Below are 19505 nucleotides of genomic sequence, written 5' to 3' on the forward strand. Positions count from 1 at the left end.
TTTTCTTTAAAAAACAAAAACAAAAGTTTTTTCCTCAGTTTAGGCCGATATATATTTTTCTACATATTTTTGGTTAAACCACTTCAGCCCCGGACCATTTGGCTTGACAAAGACCAGAGCACTTTTTGCGATTCGGCACTGCGTCTCTTTAACTGACAATTGCGCGGTCGTGCGACGTTGCTCCCAAACAAAATTGACATCCTTTTTTTCCCCCACAAATAGAGCTTTCATTTGGTGGTATTTGATCACCTCTGCGTTTTTTATTTTTTGCGCTATAAACAAAAAAAGAGCGTCAATTTTGAAAAAAAAGCAATATTTTTTACTTTTTGCTATAATAAATATCCCCAAAAAATATATAAAAAAACATTTTTTTCCCTCAGTTTAGGCCGATACGTATTCTTCTACATATTTTGGTAAAAAAAAAAAAAAAAAAAAAAAATCGGAATAAGCGTATATTGATTGGTTTGTGCAAAAGTTATAGCGCCTACAAAACGGGATACATTTATGGTATTTCTATTTTTTTTACTAGTAATGGCGCCGATCTGCGATTTTTATCATGACTGTGACATTGCGGCGGACAGATCAGACACTTTTGACACTACTTTGGAACCACTGACAGGTATACAGCGATCAGTGCTATAAACATGCACTGATTACTGTATAAATTTCACTGGCAGGGAAGGGGTTAACACTAGGGGGTGATCAAGGGGTTAAATGTGTTACCTAGGGAGTGATTCTAACTGTAGGAGGAAGGGACTGACTAGGGGAGGAGACCGATCGGTGTTCCTATATACTAGGAACGCACGATCTGTCTCCTCTCCCCTGACAGGTCGTGGATCTGTGTGTTTACACACACAGATCCACGATCCTGCTCTGTCACGAGCGACCGCTAGTGCCCGGCGGACATCACGGCTGCCGGGCACGCGCATTGGCTCCTCGGTGACGCGGCAGGTGTGCGCACGCCCCCCCAATACCGCCGAGGATGTCATATGACATCCACCCAGGATGGGAGATCCAATCTGCGGACGTCATATGACAATGGGCGGGTAGGGAAGTGGTTAAAGATTTACGATATGCAGCGCTGTCTTTAATATGGATTGGACCCTGGGCAATCAATATTTTTTTGCCTCCCCTCCATGCAATTACGCTCTCCACCTGCCTGCACACCATAGACTGGGGTGGTGAAGGGACTACCAATATAAAGAGGAGTTTCAGCACTGGCCCCCAATGTAATAGGGGTTTACACTGACCACTAACGTAATAGAAGCATTCACAGTAACCATCAATATAAAGAGGGATTTACACTGACCACCAATGTAAAGGGGATTTACACTGACCACTAATGTAATAGAAGCAATGACAGTAACCACCAATGTAAGGAGGGATTTACACTGACCACTAATGTAAGGGGGCCTTCACACTGGCCACTAGTGTGAATGAAAGGATTCTACACCAAGCCCCAATGTAATGAGAAGATTTACACTGACCACCAATGTAACAGACATTTAGCCTGTGTTCACATTTGTGTGCGTTGGGAACACATGCAAAATCGCTTTCCTGATACCACAGAAACGTGCTGCCCTTTAGCAGATATACAGCAGTGCCATTAATTGTTGACACCCTCACATATCTGCTGACATGTGCTGTGCAACCGTGTGATTTTTAAAACGTGTTTGGGACTTTCTTCTGCATTTCTAGCGCATACAGCAGCCCATTGAAATAATTGGTCTGCCATACACGGGACCTACATCTTTATCCACCCTGTCAGTACACCTTTGCATCCTAAAACCCATGCTAACCTCTGCACCCCAAACCTCCCCCATCCTCTCCACTCAAACCCTCCACCCCTTTAACTCTACCTGCCTCCTCTGCTCATCTTTGCCTTCCTTACCTCTATACATCCCCTCCTTGCTTACCTTTGCACCCCAAACTGTAATTCCTTCTCTGCCTACCTCTGCACACCCCACACTGCTATGCATACTAGCTCATTATGCCTTTGTCTTGCAGGTGTTAGTTTTTTTTTGTAAAGTGGGTTTATAACCACTTTAAATGTTCAGTACTGTTTTCTTTTCAGTGCTTCCCTCAGTCCCAGCATGATGGTGACCTACCTGCTGAGCGGAGGATGATGGGAGAGCAGACTGGCTCAGTAACCGCATAGATGCTTCTAAATGCTGAGGAGGTAGAAAGAAATTTGGGAGCTGAATGGGATCAGATCTGGACAGGAAATTGTTAAGGAAAGCCAGTACAAGATTGACAATAAGGAGTGAAAGCACTTCTGATTTCCCTCGGTGTTCTCTGTACCTGAGGCATAACTAGAACCTTCAGGTCCCTGGTGCAAGAAACCATAAAGGGCTCCCCCTGACAATCAGCCGGGGCCCTTCCCTCTGAGCCGGTGGCGGAACACCAGGGCCCGGTCGTAAGTGCAACCTTTGTGACCCTGGTAGCTCTCTGCCACTGGTGTCAGTTTATTTTTTTACAAGTTTATTTTTTAATTATTATTTTTTTACAATTTCTTTAGGAGCCCCAATGGGGGCTTTGGTGAAATATCAGTGGTCTAAACAGACCTCTGATGTTGCACCTTTGAGACCGAGAAAGAATATTGAGAACGCAGCCCTCAATCTCCATCTCTGCAGCCTCGGCAGCACAGAATGAATGGACAGGAATAGATCTGTACAGAACTTCCCATTCATTCAAAAATTGAAGAATAGAAAACAGTTTCGGATGTTTCAGTTATCAATAAACAGAGTCCGTGATCGGTACAGATCACGGACTCTCCATTCAGAAAAGGAAGGGGCCAGTAAATGAAACGTTTACTGGCCCCTTCCCTACTTTCCATCTTGACAGATCCCCCTGCAGCAGCCGGTGGGAGAGGGGATGGGGGAACCCACCATAGCTGCGGGGGACGAGGGGGGGGGTTGCTCCTCTTATCCAGGTGTACAGGGGGGCCACACGGGCCCCTTGCAGCATAGGGCCAGGTTGCAACTGAGACCCCTGCGACCCCTGTAGGTATGCCCCATGCTCTGTACATTCCATCACCGAAAACAAGATATTAAATAGAAGCGGTTAACCAATGAGCCGGGTCACCTTTAATTTAAATAAAGTATCATTTTGATCAGTTGTAGAAGCTGCCCGAGGCATAAGTTCTGATATTTATCAAATAACGTGGGGACCTTGTTCTATGAGAAGCTCTGCATAGTTTTTCAATGAAGTGTAGATTTTGTCTAAAAACAGAATGTGTAATGACACTGAGCCCCATGGTCCCCCTATAGTATATCAGCAGCAGTAAGGATACAGGAGATTAAAGTGTTGGATGGAGCTGGTTTCTGCCACGTCCGGAAGCTCCTCCATGCTCTGCACTGAAGAACTGGTGTCCCTCTGAGAAGACTCAGGATGTGAAGAGGACGACTGATACCCGGACCTGTAGTCATCTCTCACCTCTCTGTCAGTATCTTCTCCTTCCATAGCAAGGTCCTGAGACTCATCAGGTTCACTGCCACTTAACAACATCTCAACGGGCAGTTGTGTTACTCCAGGAGTCAGTTCCTCACCCCTCTGTCTGTCCTCCTCGTCGCTGTCCGAGACATCTGGTGAATGCTGACCCAGTGAACTGTTGCTTTCTGACTCTCCAAATGCCTCTGGGTTTTGTGTGTCTGCACCATTGCCTTCAGTCATTTCAGGGTATTCGTCTGACATGTGAGAGTCACATGATCTGGCGGTATTTGGCTTACTGTCCTGGTCATCCTGGGGAACTGAAGAGATCACACTGAGCTTGTCTAGGAAATTTCTATTGGTTGAAACTTCTTCCATAGGCACCTGCTCTGTCTGCAGATCGTGTCCTGATTCTGACACCATACTAGACCATGGGCTTGTTCGGTCTGTCAAAGTGGTGATTTCATTCAGAGTCCTTGGCTCAATGACATTTTCCTCGTACTCCTCGTCACTTTCCTGCTGAATGTCATCTTCTGGTTCTTCCTCCTCATAATCCACAACAAAGCTGCCCTGTCTCTCGGTGTAGCTTAACAAGTCTTCCATGTTGTTGTTCTTATGTATGGGAGATCCAGCTTCAGAGAATGGCTGTGCATCCACGCGGTGTGATTCATCCTCATTGTCCGATAATTCCTTGTCGATGACCGGCCACACATTCTCAGACGGACGTATGTCCATGACCTCGGACCTGGCCACACTTGGAGGCTGATGACTGCTGCCACCATCTACTGTGCTGGGAGCAACTTCTCTAAGGATAGCCTTTTCCTGGAGACCTAAGAGAGAAGAAATACCAAGAAAAACATAAGTACGCTACCTGCATAAAGGGATTATAATTTTTATTCATCAATAAATCCTTTTCTCTTCAAGTTCATTGGAAGACATGGAACCTTGGTGGCATAAAGAAACACTTTACCCATTTAGGGACTCGGTAAATGCATGTCAGAGGCCAAATCGCCAAAAACAAACATTGTCACATAGGAGGAAGGGAAGCGAGTCACATGAGTCATTTTTTTTCTCTGCTCTTTGCGGCTGAACAGAGTGGTGGGGTAAGCATGGCCAAAGCAGAAGTTCACTTTAAAAATTAGTGCAACACTCTATGTTTGAAAGTTCCTTTATTTTTATTTTTTATTTTTTTTTTTGCTAGAAAATTACTAAGAACCCGCAAACGTTATACATGTATTTTTTTTTTTTTTTTAATTTTTTTTTTTAGCAGAGACCCTAGGGAATAAAATGGCAGTCATTGCAACTTTTTGTGTCACACGGTATGTACGCAGCAATTTTTCAAATGTGTTTTTTTTGGAAAAAAAAACACTTTTTTTTTAATTCATTAAAAAACACTAAAGTTAGCCCATTTTTTTTGTATATTGTGAAAGATGATGTTATGCTGAGTAAATATATACCCAACATGTACATACACAACACACGCTTTAAAACTGTGCAAACTTTGGTAACTAAAAATCTCCATAGGCAAACGCTTTAAACTGTTTTACAAGTTACCTGTTTAGAGTTAGAGAGGAGGTCTTGGGATAGAATTATTGCTCTCGCTTTAACGTTTGTGGCGATACCTCACATGTGTGGATTAAATGCTGTTTACATATGTGGGCGTGACGTACCTATGCGTTTGCTTCTGCGTGCGAGCACGCAGGGACAGGGGCACTTTAAATTCTTTTTTTTATTATTGTTTATTTTATTTTCATTTTTTTATTTTTACACTTTCCGTAAAAAAAAAAAAAAATTTGATCACTTTTATCCCTATTTTAAGGATTGTAAATATCCCTTGTAATAAGAATAGGGCATGACAGGTCCTCTTTATGGAGAGATCTGGAGTCAATAAGACCCCACATCTCTCTTCCAGGCTGGAAAGCCCAAGATTAAAAAAAACAAAACAAACAAAAAAAAAAAACAACAAAAAAACAAAATGATCTCGGGCTTTCCAGCCAGGCCAGACGTGACGTCATAACGTCGTGCCAGGGCCTCCGAGAGTCAGAGACTGCCGGGGACCATGTGGTCACTGGTATTCTCTATGGTGAACTTCCGCCACCGGCAGAGTCCTTCTTCGGTGGAAGCACCGGAGGGCGGCAGGGAGGGGGTGGGAGATGTCCTCTGCCGCCTCCTGTAAGAACAATCAAGCAGCTGAACAGCCGCTATGATTGTTCTTACGGTGCAGGGAATTGCCGGCTCTAAAAGAAGATATCTGAATGATGCCTGCAGCTGCACCCATCATTCAGATATCCCCACTCAAAGCTCAGGACGTCCGATGATGTACCTTGGGCAGCAAGTAGTTAAACCCACATCATTAAAAACTGTCACAACATGCTGTATTACATGCTGATCATACTCAGTCACTATGGGATTCATTTTCTGTATTCTGCAATAAAGCTGCTTGATCCTGTTGTTCACTGTCCCTCCTTCCTTGTGTGTGTGTGTCCCCGTTGCAGCTAGAGATTTTGCAGAGCAGCTGTTGTCAGCTACTGAGTATGCTCCAGTTTCAGTTCCCTTCTAAGCTTTTCATTTCCTCCTCTTTCTGTACAGCCCATGTGACTATAGAGTCACAGATGTGGGTGTATACACTCTGGATAAAAGACAGCCCACTTCCTCCCTCCTCGATGCCTGCTATGTTCAACACTCTTGGGGGTGGGATATTACATGTGGATTGATATAGGTGTTACCTTCTTGTAATTATGAGTACATACAAAACAGACTCACGCTGGAGGGGTGTGAAACAAGCTGTGCTCGGCATAACCTCCCCCTAGATAGCCCACACCATGTTTTTGCACACAAATAATAAACATTTGCGTTCAAATACACATTTGTAAGACAATTTAAACAATTTATTTGAAATTATTTATGTATTTTTCCTCTGTATTTTAAAAGACTTTTTTTCCCCAGTAGCAGATGACTAGAAGCTCCTCCCCAGTGGCGTCGGGAGGGGGGGGGCTGACGGGGGCTGGAGCCCCGAGTGTGCCCCCAAAAAGCACCGGGTATCAAAATCACTAAAGGAATTATTAGCCCCGAGCTGCGACAATGATCTCCTGCCAGCGTGGCCAAGTGATGTACAAAAGTCTCGCCTCCAGGACCCAGCTCCTATGACGGACGTCACACTCGTCCAATGCTGAGACATCCATTCATAGACGCTGCCGGGTCCAGGAGGAGGCGAGAATGACACTGCGGCCGCGCTGGGCACTGGGAGATCCATGCTTAGCGGCTCGCTCTGTGTAAATGGGCAGGCGGCTCTTCTATCCTGGCTCTGGCTGCCTGCCTGGTGCCTGCAGGGCTGTCTGAGTGGTGGACGGTGAATGCCGGGGCCCGGGATGAGTGACTGTACTCGCACACTACAGGACAGGTAAGACTGAGCAGCAACAATCTGTGTATGTCAGTCATGTATGTCAGGTAGGTCAGTCATGTATGTCGGGTAGGTCAGTATATGTCAGGTAGGTCAGTGTATGTATGTCAGGTAGGTGAGTTTAGTGGTCAGCAATGATAGGCACTGGTAAGCCAGGCAACCAGCAAGTGAGCTTACCCCCCGCCACACCCTGCGCCACTACCACCACCACCCCCCCCCCACGTTTCGGCCTTGGACTTTGGGCCGAAGCCCCTGGTCTTTTTGCCACCTAGCAACGCCTCTGCTCCTCCCACTGATGTTTCCCTGCAGACGGGCTGGAAAAGAGCTGGGTCACATGACAGCTGTATATTGATTATGAAAACAGATACTATGATTTTAAATAAACACAGTGCCATCATCCATATACATAAAGAGAAAGGATACTGTAAATTAAACATTGTGTGTTTAGTATCACTTTAAGTGGTTTGTCTGGAGTAGTTCTTTTTTTCTGTATTAGAATTAGTTGAACTTTGTTTCTCACCAGTGATGAGGTTGCTGACTTGTGAAACCAACAGACTGGATTTCTTCAGCAATAACTGAGCATCTGCGTCCTCCTCGGAGATGGTGGCGATGGGAGGCTTCCTTTCTGTGGCATGTTCTTTGGCTCCTCCAGGTGGCGCTGTGCTCGAGAGGCTTCTATACAGCTTCTGGTTAAAATATTTCTGGATATCATCCAGCTCATTAAGGTTTTTCCTTTAAAAAAAATAAAAGTAAATGAATGAAACTCAATATAGTAGATACTAGTGAGGGAGAGACTACGATGGAGTACAGGTCATGATGACAGACTTCACAACATTTCTCTTGTTTTTATTTTAAGACATTTTCAAGCAGTATGGCCACACACAGCGTTAAAGCTAAACTCTGGGATAAACAAATATTGTCGCCACACGCCGATATACGTCCTAACTACGAAGAGGAATATCGTTGTTATGGCAGCAGCTAGCTGCCATAACCCCGGTATCCTCTTTTTCGGCCGGCGGTCCGGTTTCCGATAATAGTGGTCACTGCGGCGGATTCGCCGCAAGATCACATTTATTGGCAGCGGGAGAGGGCCCCCCCTCGCTTACCGGAGCTGTCGGCAGCGGCGGAGGCGATCGGATCCTCTCACGTCAGTGGCATGGAGACGAGTGAGGGGAAGATGGCCCCCACTCGACTCCATCCATTGAAGGGCGGAAGAGACGTCAAAATGTCACTTCCGCCCATAGCTCTTAAAGGGCCATTTTCTTTTTTTAATTTTTTTAAATGACAATTTTTATTTTTTTTTTCTAGTGTTTAGCATGCAAGTGTAAATATGAGATGTGAGGTCTTTTTGACCCCTGATCTCATATTTAAGAGGTCCTCTCATGCTTTTTTTTTCTATTACAAGGGATTTTTACATCAACAAAAACTGTAAAAATAAAAAAGGTAAAATAAATAACAAAAAAAAATAAAATTTTTTTTAAACACGCCCCGCCCTGCCGAGCTCGCGTGCAGAAGCAAACCCATACGTGAGTAGCGCCCGCATATGAAAACGGTGTTCAAACCACACATGTGCAGTATCGCCGCAATCGTTAGAGAAATAATTCTAGCCCTAGACCTGCGTTTTACACTTGTAACACTTGTAAGACCGCTGCGCAAATACGGTGTGACAGAAAGTATTGCAATGACCGCCATTTTATTCTCTAGGGTGTTATAAAAAAAAAAAAGTATAATGTTTGGGGGTGCCAAGTAATTTTCTAGCAAAAAAAAACTGTTTTTAACTTGTAAACAACACATCTAAAAAAAAAAAAAAAAAAAAAAAAGAGGCTTGGCCCTTAAGTGGTTAATATTTTACAAGGCTCAAATGGGAAATGATCACTTTTGATATTTTGCAACTGCACCATAAGCATGCTTACAGCGCATTTACAGCACGCTTGTGGTGCATTTCAACACAAATGAATGGAAGGGGGTTGCATAGCATAAAAGTACCTGCTGAACTCTGCAGTGTTATTTTTGCCTCGCCGCATTGTGGGACAGCACTAAGGCTGCAGTGTGTACACCTCCATCCGTTCCCTATTTTAACAATTCTGAGTGACATTGATAGGTGGCCAGGAAGAGGTAAAAATGCAACCCAACCGCCTATTTTTAACGCCCTTTATGAAAGAACCCCTAAGGGCTCATTCCCCTACCTGAGTGCGGACAGCAGAGATGATCGGGAGGACTGTGAAAGGAAATCCAGGCGCTCTGCACTCCGTGTGTACTGTTCTGCCTGCTGTAAGGATTCCTGGAAACGTCTCATGGTCTCTGTATGTTCTGTATTACCAACTGGTAGGAATGGGTCTTCCCTCCTAAAAGAAAAATACAAAATATTGTATAGATCTGCAAAGCAGAAGTTAAAAGGAAAACCTGTCAGTTGCCCTGGCGGTCAGGCTTCTGAGGCTCCAACGATAAACACGTATACAGATCAGGACATGATCGGACTTTACTGTATATTTGCACTCTCACTGTAGATCAGCAGTTTAGGAAATATTGAAGCCAGAGACAGACGGACACAAGTATTGTCACAAGGTGGTCAGCAATGGAGGGTCCGGTGTTTCCTTTAAAAGTGGATCTAAACTCAAAAACTCAATTTACTATCTTATAATAAAAAAGACATCTAGAAATGTTAATTGTGTGCAATCGCATCGCAAATCGCATCACATTTGCAACAAAATGGTGTAGGACCCCCTTTTTTTTTTAATCTGCACTGGAATCGGATCCTATGGGTGTTCACACCTATGTGATCCGATCCGATTCCTGCACCATTTGACAGTTCGCCCGACCATCTGCGAACCGGTCTGGGGGGTGTCATTAACTTTACATTGACACCCTAGGGCTGGGGAAAAAAATCGATCTGAATCTTGAATCAAGTTGAGAGGTCAAATCGATTCCAATTTTCAGCAAATCGATTTTTTAGATTTTTTTTTTTTCTTTTCACCAGGACCGGTGCTTACACCGCGCCGGTTCTGAGGAGCTGCAGGCAGGAGTATTTAGCTGAGGCTGCGGCTTCGGCCTAGTCCGCGAGGCCGGACGCCACGGCCTTGCCTAAAAACTCCTGCTCACAGCTCCTCAGGACCGGCGCGGTGTCCATCAAAAAAAAACTTTTTTTTTGGAGAAAATCGCCCAGCTCTATAACACCCCCAGCGGTTCGCAGATGTCAGTGTGAACCAGTGTGCGATTCAGGTGCGATGCGTGAACCGGCACTGAATCGCAGGGTTTCCTGCATCTCACTAGTGTGAACTGGGACTCACTGGCGAATACAACAAGGGAACACAACTGAGGGATCTGTGCTTGGTTAGATGCTATGAAGCTCAGGGGAGACATTGGGGTCTATTAGACCCCTAATGTCTCCATAAAGATTACCTGTCACCTGGCTTGCTCAAAGCTATCACATGGGGGTTTATTAACCGCTTGCCGACCAGCCACCTCAGTTTTACTGCGGCAGAATGGCACGGCTGGGCGAAACGACGTTACCTTACGACGCTTCGCCTTTTGGCCACTAGGGGCACACGTGCCCGCAGCGTGTGCCCGACCTGATGCGAGTGCCCGGCAGGCGCGATGACCGATGGAGGCACTTCGCGAATGCTCGTGACAGAGCGAGAACCGGGATCTGTGTGTGTAAACACACAGATCCCGGTTCTTTCAGGGGAGAGGAGACAGATCGTGTGTTCCTACTAAGTAGGAACACTGATCTCTCTCTCCTCCTAGACAGTCCCATCTCCCCACAGTTAGAAACGCACAGTCAAGGAACACAGTTAACCCCTTGATCGCCCCCTAGTGTAAATCCTTTCCCTGCCAGTGACATTTACACCGTAATCAGTGCATTTTTATAACACTGATCGCTGTATAATTGTCAGTGGTTTCAAAAAATGTGTCAAAAGTGTCTGATGTATTCGCCATAATGTCACAGTCCCGACAAAAATCACAGATTGGCGCCATTACTAAAAAATATAAAAAAAATGCCATAAATCCCCTATTTTGTAGACGCGATAACTTTTGCGCAAACCAATTAATATACGCTTATTGTGATTTTTTATTACCAAAAGTATGTAGACGAATACATATCGGCCTAAACTGAGGAAAAAATTAGCTTTTTTGATTAAAAAATGTGGGATATTTATTATAGCAAAAAGTAAAACATATTGTGTTTCAAAATTGGTCGCTCTTTTTTTGTTTATAGCGCAAAAAATTAAAAACCTGCAGAGGCGATCAAATACCACCAAAAGAAAGCTCTATTTGTGGGGAAAAAGGGACGTCAATTTTGTTTGGGTCCAAACAAACACCTTTGGGATGAATTAGAGCGGAGACTGCAAGCCAGGCCTTCTCATCCAACATCAGTGCCTGACCTCACAAATGCGCTTCTGGAAGAATGGTCAAACATTCCCATAGACACACTCCTAAACCTTGTGGACGGCCTTCCTAGAAGAGATGAAGCTGTTATAGCTGCAAAGGGTGGGCCAACTCAATATTGAACCCAACGGACTAAGACTCCATTCACACCAAATGTGTGTTTTTATGCTTTTGCAGAAATGCGGGACAATTTTTTTTTAACAGTTTCCTATGGAACACATTCACATCAATGCATTTTTGTGCCTCTGCGTTTTTGCAAAGGGTTAGGGACTTTTTTAAAACGCAAAACTGTGCTTTATCTGGTTCAATAGACTTCAATGTAGAAGCTGCAGAAAAGCATGTAGTGCGTTTTTACCACGAGTTACGTTAAAAAAAAAACAAAACACAGAAAGCACAGCAAAAAGCACTGCAGAAACACTCAAAAGCAACTTGCATAGATGTGAATCGAGCCTAAGACTGAGAGACTGGGATGCCATTAAAGTTTATGCGTGTGTAAAGGCAGGCGTCCCAATATAGTGTAAATGGATTGGGCAGTGTGGATTTGTTTTTAGGATGTTTTTATATCGCACATTTTTTTTGTAATAATAAAGTTTGTTTATATGGTGTATTGGTTTAGGATTGAATTTTTTGAAGACCCTTGTTCCATTAACCACCCCAATACCGGGCACTTTCACCCCCTTCCTTCCTAGACCAATTTTCAGCTTTCAGCGTTGTCACACATTAAATGACAACTGCGCGGTCATGCTACGTTGTACCCAAATGAAATTTTTATCATTTTGTTCGCACAAATGGAACTTTCTTCTGGTGGTATTTATTCACGACTCCGTTTTTTATTTTTTGCGATATAAGCGAAAAAAGAGCGGAAATTAAAAAACAAAAAACACAATATTTTCTTCTTTCGATTTTAAAAGAAATCCAATAAAAGCGAATTTTGTCCTAAATTCAAGCCAACATGTATTCTGCCACATGTCTTTGGTAAAAAAAAAATCCCGTTAAGTGTATAATAATTGGTTCGTGTGATAATGGACATATGTACGCAGATGATCATGTACAGACGTGCGCAGGTGATCACGGACATATGTGTGCAGATAATCATTTGGGACATGTGATTTTACTGTTAAATCTGTGGGGGACAAGTGTTTTTACTATGTGGGAACGTGTGTGGGGACATGTGTGTTTTACATTTGTGAGTAAAAAGCTGTAAAAAAACAGCTCATACTCACTGATCACCAGCCGGCTGCAGCGATCCACTCTCCTCACCGACAACTTCTGTGTGAGGAGAGGAGAGCCGATTGCCTAGCAACCGGCTCTGTTTACATCACATGAAGGCCGTGATTGGACACGGCCATTATGTGATCAGGAGGGCCAATCACAGAACCCTCCTGCCGATCAGAGATGCGCCGTGTCCGGGTGACACAAGCACATCCGGATCGCGCCGCTGCGTGGGCACGCGTGCGTGCAATCCGCCTCCTTCTGAGGGATGTTCCTGAATGTCCACTCAGAAGGAGAGAGCACCCACCCGGCCGTTTTTTTGTGCAGTGGCCGGGTGGGAAGTGGTTAAAGTGGAGTTCCACCCAAAAATGGAACTTCCGCTTTAAGTGCAGGTGACCCCCTGACATGCCACATTTCGCATTTCATTTTTTTGGGGGGAGGAGCGGGTACCCTGTTTTTATGGGCACCCAGCTCCCACTTCCTCCCCTGATTCTGCAGCGCCGGGAGGAAGTTAACCTCTCCCCCCCTCTCTCCCTGCAATCTTCTGGGACACGTCACAGGTCCCAGAAGATTGCCCGACCAGTCACAGCGTTGCTCGCGCATGCGCAGTGCGCGCCCGACTATTAAGCCACAGCCGGGCGCCCACAGTTAGAATGTCGGCGCCTTGGAGAGGAGGGGGAGAGGAGCGGGGCTTCCTGCACCCGCATCACTGGACCGTGGGACAGGTGAGTGATTATTAAAAGTCAGTAGTCGGAAGTATGAGGAGCAGACTCCTCCATCACTGCTGCCAGTGGAAGGAGACACCGCAGGAGAGGACAACACAGCAAGGCAAGTACCACTGTGCTCCTGCAGAGAAGGGGGGTTTGATGGGACACAGGCTGCATGTAAGGAGGGACTCCGTTGGGGGAACCTGATGTAAGGACGGACTCCGCTGGGGACACCTGATGACATCTGGTGGCAGGCGACGTGGCTAGTGACACGCTCAGGGCTCCCACTGATTCTGCATTATGGGGAGTTGAATGATTTCATTTTATATTACAATGTAATAATAGAAATAATGCACTTCAATCATCCTGACACCATAACAACCATGGTGCCGGGATGATTGAAGTGCTAACACCAGGTGTTTGAAGTATCTTTATCTGCTGATTGTTAAACTTTCTAGAATACACATATTTGTATTGTTGTGTAGGATCTGGGCCTGCTGTCCCTCCATCCCTCGTTCATCTCAGACGCTAACCACACCACCTTAGAGCCACACCCACCATTTTGCTTAAACCATGCCCATTTCACCAAGTGGGAGGGGTCAAAAAGGAAGGGTGGCGCCCCCATCCTAAAACTTCACCAGCCGCCACTGGTTAAGGCAGTGCTGGAAAATAATGGTGGCCACACAAAATATTGACACTTTGCCCCCAATTTGGACATTTTCACTTAGGGGTGTACTCACTTTTGTTGCCAGCAGTTTAGACATTAATGGCTGTGTGTGGAGTTATTTTGAGGGGAGAGCAAATTTACACTGTTATACAAGCTGTACACTCACTACTTTACATTGTAGCAAAGTGTCATTTCTTCAGTGTTGTCACATGAAAAGATAGAAGAAAATATTTACAAAAATGTGAGGGGTGTACTCACTTTTGTGAGATACTATATTACAGAAATACCAGTCCTTCATAATGGCTCTCTTTCTCAAAACCATAACCGGAAATTAACGGTCACCTGGTTCATCTGCATACAACATATCACAATATGCTTCTTACCGTTCTGTAGGGTTGATGAGGCCGTCCGCCTTTTCTGTTTGGTGGAGGGGGAAGGTAAATACGGGGTTCGGCTGATACAGGAAAGATGTGTGCGCTGTCACCTGGAGAAGAGAGTGAAGAATAATTCTCAGAACCTGCAGTGATAGAGGCAGCAGAAGTGTAACATTTCATGGAACGATCGCTAAAACTGGCTATTGCTTTAATTGTGCCTAAAAGGTGGGGGGTGGGGATGGCTGGGATGAGTGCAGTTCATCAATTTATAGATACAGTCTTAAAAATATTTGGCCCATTGAATTACATTTTCCAACCTGGCCTCCTAAAGACCCATAAAATGTAATTACAGGAAAACCTTGGTTTGAGAGTAACTTGGTTTGAGAGCGTTTTCTAAGACAAGCAAAATTTTTAAATAAATTTTGACTTGATATACAAGCGATGTCTTGATATACAAGTAACGTCATATCACAGCTGAGTATAAAAGAGAAGAGAGGCGCCTCTAAGTGTAGCAATATGGTTACATTTAATGAAGGTACAACATTTAGAAACAAATTGCTATACTTAGAGGCGCCTCGCTTCTCTTTTATACTCTGTAGCTCCTGCTGGATTTTGCTTCTAATCCGCTTGTGGAGGCTTCCATTTGTGGATGGACATTTTATGGTTACACAAGCAAATCACATTGCTATAATCTTTTTATATGGACTATAAATGAAAGGACCTATGAATAAATGGTTGTGGAACGAATCATTTGAGTTTCTATTATTTCTTATGGGGAAATTTGCTTTGATATACAAGTGCTTTGGATTACAAGCATGTTTCCGGATCGAATTATGCTCGCAATTCAAGGTATTACTGTATGTCGGGTACAATCATTGTTTTCACATTCTGCACCCTACAGATGCGATTAGGCAGCTTTATAGCAATCGGAATCACTTCAAATAGAAAGCCGACAAGCTGAAGATAAAATGTAAACAGATTCCCGTCAGCTATAATTGGCTGGGAGTCCGTTTACAAGAGAGCACCGGCATAGGTCAGCGACAGTGAAAGGGTTGAAAATCCGGAGATCTGATGTATGATGTGACTAATAACGCGGTGCCCCTGGAAGGCATGATGATGTCACGAAATGCGTAGGGCGGAGCTAGACGACGCGCTGACGTCACCTCCAAGCTGTGTTTTGCTCCAGTAGGACGGGTTTGTCCTCGTTCACCTGGCCACGAACCGGACTTAAGGCTGTACTTTATCTGGATCATTGTAAGTGTCCATTTTATGTATTTCAAATAAAACAACGTTTATGGTTTTACGCTATGTGAGTCCCATCTCTCGTTTTATGATACATCTTTGCCACGAGCTTGCCGATGTTCATGATGGTGTGATGATCCCTGACGGATGCCGATATAAGTTCCCACTGCCACTTTTAAGCTGTACCTGCTAGCTATGATCCTCTGTAGTGGGGGATCGTGGCCATCCGGTATGGAGTGACCCCTTCTATTCCTGGTGGTGGATCTTCCTTGGTTTTCACAGATGAACAATTGTTACTCACTGGGACTTTTTGTATTATGTTTTATGGGAGATTTTTAGTCACTTTTTCATTTTTGGATCACATTTAGCCCTCATAGGGATCTGTTTATCTTTATACATAGTTTATGTATTTATTTTCACAATTTTCATTGCTTTTTGTATGCAATATTGTACATTTATTCAGCGTGATTCTTTTTTCTTTATTACTTGTATTCACAATTGATGTTTATTGTGAGAATTGCTGCTTTTTTTCACCGATACTTTTTTACAGTATAATACTCTATAGCGCAGTTTTTTTCTTATTTTTTCTAAGGAATGTAACCACCACATCGCTGGAAGGTGGAGGTCAGTATTTTGTGCATTTATTTCCGCTTTTTAACACAGATTAGAAAACACTAAAACATGACACTTTCCGCGTAGTGTTTATTGCGATTCCAGTAATTTTTACATAGGTGGAGACAAATATAGATGCAGTTCCCACCTGAGACTGTGCATTTGCGGTGCAGCTCCTCGTCCGTCTCTCCTCTCTCAGATGGGCGATGTTCTCCAAAGGTGTGATGGACACTTTTATCTGCCCCTGGCACTGCCCGGTGAAGTCTCCAATATTATACCAGCCACACACAGACTGGAACCCAGATAGCAGTGGAGAGAGATCTACAGCGGCAAAGCCCATCACTCGCTCTAGGTCACCTGAAAATCATGGAGGGTGATAGAGAAGGATATACATTCAAATGGCGCTCTGAGATAAAGAGTGGGGAGAAGGAAAAAAAAAAAAAAACACAAAACAAAACAATGTTTGATTTTACTTTCTACATTATTAGGTAAGCTCCTGCATTGTGCTAAATATTTTAGAGTCTCAGCGTTTAAAAAGTGAAGAGTTGATATCTTGTTGGGGCCATACACAAATGTTATTTGTGCCTAAAGTCCCGTACACACTGGCAGAATGTCGAGAGACGTTTGCTGGTGTTCTATCAGAAAGCTGCTACCCATCAGAAAGTGCAACTGAAGTAACGTTATGTCGTGGCCATCTTGGTACACCCCGCATTAGGCCACATTAAGCCTACAGTCTGAAGTCATCTTTTTACACCCACCGAAGTCCTGCATTTCACACTTTTTTTTTTAACCAGTAAACTCAGCTTATTATTGTGAAATACAGGATTTTGAAATCTGTCAAGCTGTTTTGATGTTGAATCTTAAAGCGGAGTTCCGCATATTTTTTAGTTTATTAAAAGTCAGCAGCTACAAAAAGTGTAGCTGCTGACTTTTAATAAACAGACACTCACCTGTTCCAGGGTCCAACGTTGCGGCCGCCCGGAGCCTCGCTCCTCTCTCCCTCCTAGCCGCTGTCATAACCACTGTGGGCACCCAGCTTTGACAGCTTTCGGCTTCACGGCCATGCGTGCACTGCGCATGCGCGAGTCGTGCTGCACTCTGCTAGTGGCCAGGCAATCTTCTGGGACCTGTCACGTGTCCCAGAAGTGTGCTGGCAGGGAGGGGCCACCTAGAGGGAGAAGAGGAGTCCATAACGCCCAACTGTCCCTGATTTCGAGGGACTGTCCCTGATTTGGAACAAAGTCTCTCTGTCCCTCTTTCCTCCTTACTTGTCCCTCATTTTGGTCCGATCTATATAGTTGTATATAAAATTAACTTTTTATCTTTCAAAAAGTGTTTCTCAGTGCTAAACCTTTCAACCAATTTCTAAATTGCTGCATTTGTAGATTTTAAAAGCCAATATAAAGGAATAGTAGTGGTAAAAAAAAGTCCTTGTGGATTTAATTACCTTTTTTTGGTTACTTCGTCTTTAAAGGGGTGTGGCAGGGGACGTGTCCTATGCCTACATACAATTGTTAGTAGGTTTTCCTCATTCCCATCTCAAAATGTTGGGAAGGATGGGAGTTGCCTAGGCGGCCAAGAGCAGGAAGTGGGACAGGAAGTCCCACTCTAAACTAAGTATCCACTCCCCCCCCCCCCCCAAAAAAATGACATGCCAAATGTGGCATGTCAGGGGGTAAGGAGTGCTTAAAGCGGATGTTTCACTTTTGGATGGAACTCCGCTTTAAAAGCAGCGATGTTCTGTCAGATTAGCAAATCTGTGAGATCAGCAGGCTTGCCGCTGCTTTTAAAATTCAACATCAAAACAGTGTCACAAATTTCAAAATCCTGTAATTTCACTATAAAAGCTCAGTTTACTGGTAAAAATAATTGTGAAATGCAAGACTTCAGTGGGTGTAAAAAGAGGTGTGCGCTTGCTGCCCTCTGACTGTAGGCTTACTGCAGGCGAGTGCCACCAAGATGGCCGCGACGGAACGCCACTTCCGTTGCATTTTCTGATGGGTAGCAGCTTTCTGACAGGACACCGGTACAAAAAATACCGGCCCACATTCTGCCTGTGTGTATGTCAGTCTGTCCGACAGAATCCGCCGCCCATTCGGCTGGCTTCTCTCTGACATGCATGTTTGAAAACCAGCCAATGCCAGAGAGCACTAATCTGAGTGTTCTGGCAGAGGGGGGTGGGTGGGCCACCTCTTTGTCAGAAGAACACAACAGCTCAGCAAGGGGAGATCGCTGGACTAAACTCGCATGGGGCCGGCTGAAGTGCGATTTTAAAAAGAGTCGGGTACGATTTTCAGTCTGGTTCAGGTGCAATTTCCAGTGTCGTACGCTTTAAAAATTTACACCTGAACCACTGAATGATATCGCACCGGATTCTTTTTACAAACTGCACCCGCACATCTGTGAATCCATTTTAAAGTTACAGTCCGTGGACTTGAAGGCATCTCTGTTTCAGTATCGGAGCATTTGCACGAGTACTCTTGCATATGCTTAGTATCAGCACCACACCAACTTTCACTGCACTAAAAGGAAAGAAGCCCGGCCTGGGAACCAGTATAAATATTGAGATAAGTAATGCCCCACATTACCCGTTGTTACTCACCTGATTTATGCCACACCTTGAACACTAGTGTCTGCTGGGGGTCCAGAAGAAGTTCTTTAGACAGTCTACAGAAAAAAAAAAAAAAAGGCAACTCTTATCTTCTATAGTAAGGTGAACAAATAGGGCGTATTCACGCAGGCCTCAGCTTGTACAAGAGCAATGTGTACAGCAAGATTTTACAAAACATTTGCAAAGGTTTCGAGAAGCTTCACGCAGCTTTGTTAAAGTCTTTAAAGCACTCTTTATCTCCAGTTTGGGAAGGTTCAGCACATTACTTAATAGGAGCGGCGCTTGTAAACAAGTTACTAGCAAACGTCAGTAGGCTGCTCTAAGCTTGTTGAAGCTCGCTACTAGCTTTATAAAATCATAGTCAGCACTCTGGTTAAGATCTCTGCTTAACAACCCCATACTGGAACTAAAGTTTCTTTAAAGAAGCAGACTCATGAAAATTTCTAAAACTTTAATCCCCACATAGAACTAAGTGCATGTAGCATTTGGTCCAGTTCTAATCTAAGTCCTGTCGTTTAGCAGCGGCGTAGATGGACAGTTTTCCCTGAGTTTTCCGACCACACTGCTAGATAGGAGATGGAGTTGTGAGTGACAGCGCTGGTCTTCAGCAGCAGAGGCTCCTCTAGAGACCAGTGCTGCCATTAACTATACATTACATAACCTATGGACCGCTGTATAATCTATCTGCAGTTGCTTGATAATACACACAGCCCCAGCAGATAGATCATGAAACTCTGCAGCGCTGAGTGATCTTTAAAGCGGAGTTCCACCCATTTTTAACTTTATTAAAAGTCAGCAGCTACAAAAAGCATAGCTGCTGACTTTTAATAAAGCGACACTTACCTGCCACACGGTCCATCGATGT

At 44.3% G+C, this 19505-nt stretch overlaps 1 protein-coding gene across 2 annotated transcripts in view; it reads right to left on the reverse strand.

Moving 5' to 3' along the window:
• C2CD3 (C2 domain containing 3 centriole elongation regulator) overlaps positions 1–19505 on the reverse strand; it is a 191761-nt gene that overhangs the window by 47828 nt on the left and 124428 nt on the right. For both annotated transcript variants that reach the window (XM_073612799.1, XM_073612798.1), the window contains exons 26-32: positions 18632–18696; positions 16178–16386; positions 14185–14285; positions 9016–9174; positions 7350–7561; positions 3293–4259; positions 2109–2214 (exon numbers count right to left, since the gene is read on the reverse strand). In XM_073612799.1, the coding sequence (XP_073468900.1) occupies positions 2109–2214; positions 3293–4259; positions 7350–7561; positions 9016–9174; positions 14185–14285; positions 16178–16386; positions 18632–18696 (1819 nt within the window). The remainder of the gene's footprint in view (positions 1–2108; positions 2215–3292; positions 4260–7349; positions 7562–9015; positions 9175–14184; positions 14286–16177; positions 16387–18631; positions 18697–19505) is intronic.

This window comes from Aquarana catesbeiana, linkage group LG02 (assembly GCF_042186555.1).
Source record: "Aquarana catesbeiana isolate 2022-GZ linkage group LG02, ASM4218655v1, whole genome shotgun sequence".
Lineage (NCBI taxonomy): Eukaryota > Metazoa > Chordata > Amphibia > Anura > Ranidae > Aquarana > Aquarana catesbeiana.